The sequence below is a fragment of the Nicotiana sylvestris genome, chromosome 8, assembly GCF_000393655.2.
Source record: "Nicotiana sylvestris chromosome 8, ASM39365v2, whole genome shotgun sequence".
NCBI classification, from domain to species: Eukaryota; Viridiplantae; Streptophyta; class Magnoliopsida; order Solanales; family Solanaceae; genus Nicotiana; species Nicotiana sylvestris.
This window is the reverse complement of record NC_091064.1, coordinates 194,871,775-194,879,312: the sequence shown is the minus strand read 5'-3', so window position 1 is coordinate 194,879,312 and position 7,538 is coordinate 194,871,775. Positions and strand designations below refer to the sequence as shown.

The window sequence follows — 7,538 nt, the reverse complement described above, 5'->3', positions numbered from 1 at the left end:
TCTGTAAGCTATGCAAATCCTCCACCCAATAACAGTTCTAATGGGAATCAAATCATTATTTTCATTTGTTACTACGGTCATTCCTCCTTTTTTTGGAACACATTGGACTGGACTTACCCATTTGCTATCAGATATTGGAAATACAATACCTGCATCAAGCCATTTAATCACTTCTTTTCTTACCACCTCTTTCATGTTCGGATTTAGGCGGCGTTGTTGTTCTATGCTTGGCTTGTGCTCTTCCTCCATGAGAATTTTATGCATGCAAAAAGCTGGACTAATACCTCTTATGTCGTACATTGTCCACCCAATTGCTCTTTTATGCTCACGTAGTACTCTTAACAATTTCTCCTCCTGCAATTCAGACAAGTCAGCCGAAATAATAACAGGTAACGTTTCAGAACTACCCAAATAAGCATAATGAAGATGAGAAGGTAAAGGCTTTAATTCCAATTTGGGAGCTTCTTCAACTGAGGGCTTCAGATGAGGACCATCTGGCCTGTTCAAAGGTTCAAAGGGATTAAAACCTTTTATATATTCACATGTTGCATTCAAAGTATGTTTCATCTCCTCAACCTCATCATTAATCTCCAAACTTTCAAACAACACAATTGTTTTTTCTAAAGAATCCTGCAAATATACACTTGAGGTAACAAGTTGTTCATCAATCTCCATGACAGATATCATAGACAATTCTTCATACTGCCGAGGAAGTTGAATTGCTTTATATACATTAAAAACAGCTTCCTCGTTGTCAACTCTCATGATCATTTTTCCTTCTCTTACTTTAATTATAGCATCACCTGTAGCCAAAAGAGGTCTTCTCAATATAATAGGAACTTTTTCATCGGCCTGAAAATCCAAGATAATGAAATCAGCCGGGAAAATAAATTTCCCAATTTTCAGTAGCACATCCTCTATCACCCCTTCCGGGTAAGCTATGGACCTATCTGCTAGTTGCAACATCACAGTGGTGGGTTTTGGAGTTCCCAAACCCAATTGTTTGTACAAAGACAATGATATCAAATTTATGCTTGCTCCCAAATCACAAAGTGAATGGCCTACATCAACATTGCCTATTCTCACAGGGATAGTAAAGCTGGCAGGGTCCTTAAGCTTTTGAGGAAGCTTATTTTGGACCCTTGAAGTGCACTCTTCAGTAAGTGCAACTGTTTCAAATTCAGTCAGTCTCCTCTTGTTAGCCACAATGTCTTTTATGTATTTGGCATATTTTGGAATATCACGAATCGCATCTACCAACGGAAAATTCAACTGAATCTGACTCAACATAGAGAGAAATTTGTTGAACATGCGATCGTCATTCTTTTTCTGCAGCATTTGTGGAAATGGTGGTGGTGGTCTTGGAAAATTTACAGGTGCTGGAATTGTATCATCTTTCTTTTCCTCTTGTGCTTCTTTGGGAATTAATTCACCTTCAGGTATTTGCTTGTTCTTTTTCTTTGATGGAACTTCTTCTAACTCCCTTCCTATTCTAAGTGTAATTGCACTCACTTGAGGATTTTTTTCTGTATCACCTGGAAGTGCCCCTGCAGGTCTAGTATTTTGATTTGCAGCCAGTTGTCCCATTTGCCTTTCAAGATTTCTGAAGTCCGTTTTGAGTTGCTGATTGTCTTGCAACAATTTTTTTAACAAATCATTTGTACTTTCTTCTGCTTGTTGTGGCGGCCTTTGAGGTTGATTAAAATTTCCTTGGGGTCTATATTGATTCTGATTTGATTGATTTCCACCCCAAGAGAAATTAGGATGATTCCTCCAATTGCATTGTAAGTGTTCCCATATTGTGCCTGTTGGTTCATCGGCCCTCTGCTTTGTTTCCCCACATAATAAATAGATTCAGGATTCGTTGAGTACATGTCACTTGTGTGATTATCTCCACACATTTCACAACAAACTGACATTTGTTGAACCTGCTTCATTAGTTGTGATGGTCCCATTGTCATTCTGGTCATTTGATTTGCCAATTTTGCTAAATCTGCTCTCATGGCGGAAATGTCATCCAGTTCAAGTAACCCTGCTTTCTGTTTCATTGCTCTCCTTGGTTCTCCTTCACCTTGCCAATTATGATCATTAGCAGTAAAGTTATTCAGCAGAAATTGTATTTCACTGTATGATTTTGTCATGCAACTACCTCCACAAGCTGAATCAAGATTCATTTTGGAAGTTTCGTCTAATCCATCAACAAAAGTATGGCCCAATACTTCATCAGTTTGACAATGATGAGGACAATCCCGAAGTAGTTTCTTGTATCTTTCCCAAGCTTGGCGAAGAGTTTCACCATCCCGTTGTTGAAACCCAAGAATCTGACTCCGCAAAAACTTTGTCTTTTTGGTGGGGAAAAACTTGATTAGGAATTTCTTTGCTAAATCATCCCAATTGTGGATTGAATTAGCTGGCTCTTTTTGCAACCATTCTCTAGCATCCCCCAATAATGAAAAGGGAAATAAGGTCAGCCTGACATAATCCTTGGAAACATTTGGATAATTATAAGTATCCGTTATTTCCAAAAAAATTGAATATGCCTTTGTGGGTCTTCATGAGATAGACCAACATATTGCCCAGTGGACTATATCAGCTGCACCATGTACTGTTTAAGCTCAAAGTGACCGGTGATTTCAGGCTTCACAATGGCCTGAGTCATATTAGCAAGGTTTGGCCTTGCTGCTTCTATCACCGCACGTTCTAGATTACCTGTCATCACTGTTGGTTGTGGTTGAACTTGAATGTCCAACTCTCTTTCTGTTCTGTTTCTAGCTTCCCACTCCTTCCTTGTTCTATGAATTGTTCGTTCAATTTCAGGATCAAAAGGGAAGAGGTTGTTTGTGCTTCTACTCCTCCGCATTCAAGAGAAGAGCCTGCGCATCACAAACAAAGTAGATGGAAAATTTAGGTTTTTATTAACAGCTAATAAAATCTTAAAACAGTCAAGTAGTTAATTTCAAGTCCCCGGCAACGGCGCCAAAAACTTGTTGCGACCAAAACACTCACGCAAGTGTACACGATCGACAAGTAATATAGTAGTAAGTAGAGTATCGTTCCCACGAGGAATTATGATCAACTTTTTGACTGATATAGATTCAAACAATTATCAATTCAAGCTTAATTATCACAAACTATAAAAAGAACCAATTTACAATTTACTTAGTAATTAAACAATAATTCAATACAAAATTACTACACCAAATTCACAATATGTTTATAACAAGTTGAATAAATATATTCCCGGGTCATGGACTTGCTAGAGATCATGCTACTATTTTAGCTTAAGATTGATTTATTGAATTATCCGGGTTATTGATTATAAGGTTAATAATATTCATAAGAATCTTTCGAGTTCTTATGCATCTATTCAAGTTAAACTAATACCTATATGTCTATGGTATTAATATTAGCAAGAATGCATTTACAACTCCTATTTTTCAACCAAACAAGGCAATTAAGTATATGTCTATCTTAATTGCAAATTCTTCACCCGATGCCCGAGATTCAAAACTTGTTCTATTTGATTCTATATGCAACCAAGAATTTCCTTTGTCAAGTTTAATTCAAGATTCGTAAATAGTATTTCACTGTTAGCTACGCAGTAAAATAATTAGAAGCAGAATCAAATAAACAACCCATAACAATAAATTCAAGATCTTCAATCTAAGCTTCAAATAACATAATTATCTAACATCCATGACCCAAGAATACTAGAGTTTTTAGCTACTCATAATCATACAAAAATCAACAATAAAAGTTTTAAACATAATAGTAAAAAGCAACAAGAAGAAAGTTTGAAAGAACTCTTTAAATCCTTCTCCAAGATGTTGTTCTTCTTCTCCTTTCTTAGCTCCAAGATGAAGCTCTTCCTTCACTTTCTCTCTCAAGGATGAATATTATTTTTGCACTTACTCCCCTCAAAATCTGATCTTTTCAATAATGGAGTTCTTGCTTTATGTAAGTTGAGTGGGATTAAGAAGGAATTCCGATTTTACACCTAAGTAAAGTATCTCCGGATAGGACCCGCGCGAACTATCGCGCGAAGTTTGAAAGTTCGCGCGATAGTTCGCGCGTTTCTCTTGGCTTCCAGGCAGAAACATTCGCGAACTATTGCGCGAAGTTTGGAACTTCGCGCAGTAGTTCGCGTGCTTCAGTAACTCAATTTTGTCCATTTTTCCGTCTCGTCCTTGCACACACTCGACTCCTAGGGGTTGTTCTTGCTCATAAATCATTTCAATCTCCTCTTGAAAGCATCATTTAGGCTTCTCATCCTGCAAGGTATACATATTTTGAGTAGAGCCTGTTTTTCCATCAATTAACCATAATATGACATTGGAATATAATCAAGCAGAAGCATAAACAATAGCTAAATCACCTAGATTTCGCCTATTATCAGGGGTCTCATTTTTGTAATACAACTTTTGACATTTTGCTTGCAAAGTATGGTGTCAATCACAAAGTTTCTACTCCTTATCATCCTTAAGAGAGTGGCAAAATTGAAGTCTCAAACAGGAAAATCAAGAGTATATTGTCAAAGGCGGTCAATGCAAATAGGACCGATTGGTCAAAGAAGTTGGATGATGCTCTATGGGCTTATAGGACTGATTACAAGACTCCGATTGGTATGTCTCCGTATCGGTTGGTTTTTGGTAAAGCTTGCCATCTACCGGTTGAGTTAGAGCACAAGGCCATGTGGGTATTGAGGAAACTGAATCTTGAATGGGATGTGGCAGCAAATCTTTGTGTGGAGCAGCTTAATGAACTTGATGAATTTTGATTCCATGCCTACTTCAGCTCGCCCTTGTACAAGGACAAGCTAAAGTACCTTTATGATAAATATGCTCGTGGCAAGGAGTTCAAAGTGGGTGATTTGGTTCTCTTGTTCAATTCTTGGTTACGTCTGTTCCCGGGAAAGCTTAAGTCGAAATGGAGTGGACCTTTTGAAGTGGTGTTTGTGACTCCATTTGTTGTGCTTGACTTGGAGAACAAAAATGGAGAGGTTTTCAGAGTTAATGGGCACAGGGTCAAGCACTACCTGGGCAAAATTGATGACAGCCACGTGGTGGCACTACTCCATCTAAAGTGATTTGATGGTAACCTGCGTCATTCTGCAACATTAAATGAGGCACTTCTTGGGAGGTAACCCATGTGGCTTTCTTTTTATTTTTCTTTGTAGTATAGGATCTGCTTTTGGACTAATTGGTTGTGAGATGTGTGTAGGATTTTTTTGATGCAGTCCAGGACCAAGTTGGGAAAAATATGCACTCTCTGAAGTTTGCACCGCGGTCGCAGTGCATTTCTTGTGGCCGCAAAGGCCTTAGTGCGGGAGCAACATTTCAATGTGGTCCGCAGAGTCAATTAGTCAAAAAAGAGGAGTCTCTGAAGTTTTCCACCGCGTCCGCAATGCATTTTGTGCGGTCCGTGGTGGACCACTGCGGCCGTAAAGCATTTCTTGTGGTCCACAGTGGACATCTCCCCAAAACTTACGATTTTTGAGTACCACGGAACGGGGTGCAATTTTGTGTGGTTTGCGGTGAGTAGGTGAAGTGGGCCCCAGGTCCTTTTTCTATAAATAGGACTTGAAGCCCTCATTTAAAACTTTTCGATCCTTTATTGTTCACCCAAGCCTAACTGCACGAATTCAATTTCAATCACTCACTCTCATTCATCTGTGTTGCATCTCACTACTAGTAATTTTAATTTTTTTTCTTAGATTTTAACTTTGTTATTTTCTTTTAATTGGTTAGTTTTTCTTCTTTTTCTTCCATGTTCTTTAAATCGATGCATATGTTTTGCTTAATAATGTTTAAAATAGGGTTAGTTAGTGAAGAAAGTTGGTTAAACACCTAGGGGATCTATAATATGTGATTTTAGGATAAAATTGGGACGAATATTTGAAACCCTAGGTTGATATTACTGTTCTTGGCTTACCGCGGTCCGCGATGGTATTTTGTGTGGTCCGCGGTGCTTCTCCGCAATACGCAATGCCATTTTGTGCGAACCGCGATGGTATAACTTCATAAAGGTTGAAAGTTAAGGACCGCAACCGCGATGGATTTTGTGCGGTCCGCAGTGCCTTAATGCGGACCGCAGTACCATTTTGTACGGTCCGCATTGGCCGATCGGAGCCAACCCTACACCACTACAAAGTAGCGAGAGTGGTTGAAGCAGTTTTTACCCGATAAGGTCGGGATCGAATTCTACAGGGATCTGGAAATGGGAATTGGGTTCCTATCTAAATTAGAGATGCGTAATTGCTCTTAATTTCTTTTCCAAACATCAGTGGTCTTTTTATTACTTCTAATATTGTGCTAAATTAAGTTAAGAGTAAGATACTTGAAAGGTTGTCTAAATAGTTAAGGAGGCACTAGGGAAGTGACTTTCTCCTAGGTGGATACTTGACGGGTTCTCGAGACTAAGGCTAGGTTGTCATGTTGGGGATTACAATATAACCAATGCACGAAACTTCTCACTCTATACCTCTCGGTATTTTGAGTGATTTTGACCTAATTGACTTTTTCAAGACCAATTGGGTATGATAATTTGAGCAAGCAATTGAGGATCAAGTCGGGTATTACTATCTCTAGATTTAACCCTTTTAATTGGGGCTATCAATCTCTTGAATATACCTCAATTCCTTGTTGGACTAATTTTTCTAGACTCAAGCTCTCTTTCTCAAGAAGAGCCCAAGTCAAAAAGACACAAATTACTGTTTGCAACTAGTAATTCAACATAAAAAACACAAATTATTCCAAATATCAAACACCCATAGACATTCAAGCCTTAAAACTCAATACCCATCAAATACCCACACTAGGGTTGAGCCACAACCCTAGATAATGGGTCTAGCTACTCATGATAATAGAAGAAAACAAAGAAATATATGAAGAAAAACCCATAACATTTAATTACAAGCTAATACTTGAAGATTTGATGATAAAACTACTCTAAAATTACTCAAAATGGTTAAGAACTACTGTTCACGAGCACAGCTCAACGTTAGATTCCAACTAATGACCTAAAAATGGGAAAAGAAACTATTTATACTAGGCCGAATTTTCTGGACAAAAATACCCCTACATGGGTGTACTGCGGTCCGCACAAAATCGAGTGCGGTCGCGGTGAGGCTTTTGGCTTTAAATCTCTGCTCTTTGAACTTGGCCACCACGGGCTGCATAAAATGCACCACGACCGTGGTGGCTTCTTCTGAGGTCCGCACAAAGAGGATCGCGAACCGCATTTCCAATAAATCTCTAAACTCCAACTCTCTGAACACCATCATTGCGGACCACACAATATCGAGTGCGGACGTGGTGAGTCCATTGCGGTCCGCATAAAATGCTTTGCGGCCGCAATGCTTGAGTTTCCGAATTATGCACTCTCTGAATCTCCTCACTGTGGACCGCACCAAATGGAATGCAGCCGTAGTGGACCTATTGCACTGTGCCTGGACTTGTTCTTGGTACTTGTGCATGTTTCACTCCTTGTGAGCTGGTTTTGACTAATTGTCACTTTTTGACCAAATCCTGCAAACAAGT

General features: G+C 38.9%; 1 protein-coding gene across 1 annotated transcript; it reads left to right on the top strand.

The window, feature by feature from the left end:
- Positions 1-4,624: 4,624 nt before the first annotated feature.
- Positions 4,625-5,086, top strand: LOC138876200 (uncharacterized). Its single transcript, XM_070155104.1, has 2 exons — positions 4,625-4,692; positions 4,795-5,086. Exons 1-2 carry the CDS (start codon positions 4,625-4,627, stop codon positions 5,084-5,086), a joined length of 360 nt encoding a protein of 119 aa, XP_070011205.1.
- The last annotated feature ends 2,452 nt before the right edge of the window (positions 5,087-7,538 follow it).

Coding starts and splice junctions, on each gene's coding strand:
- LOC138876200 (XM_070155104.1), top strand. CDS start 4,625: ATGTCTCCGTATCGGTTGGTTTTTGGTAAAGCTTGCCATCTACCGGTT. Junction 4,693..4,794: donor GAGTTAGAGCACAAGGCCAT/GTGGGTATTGAG, acceptor TGCCTACTTCAG/CTCGCCCTTGTACAAGGACA.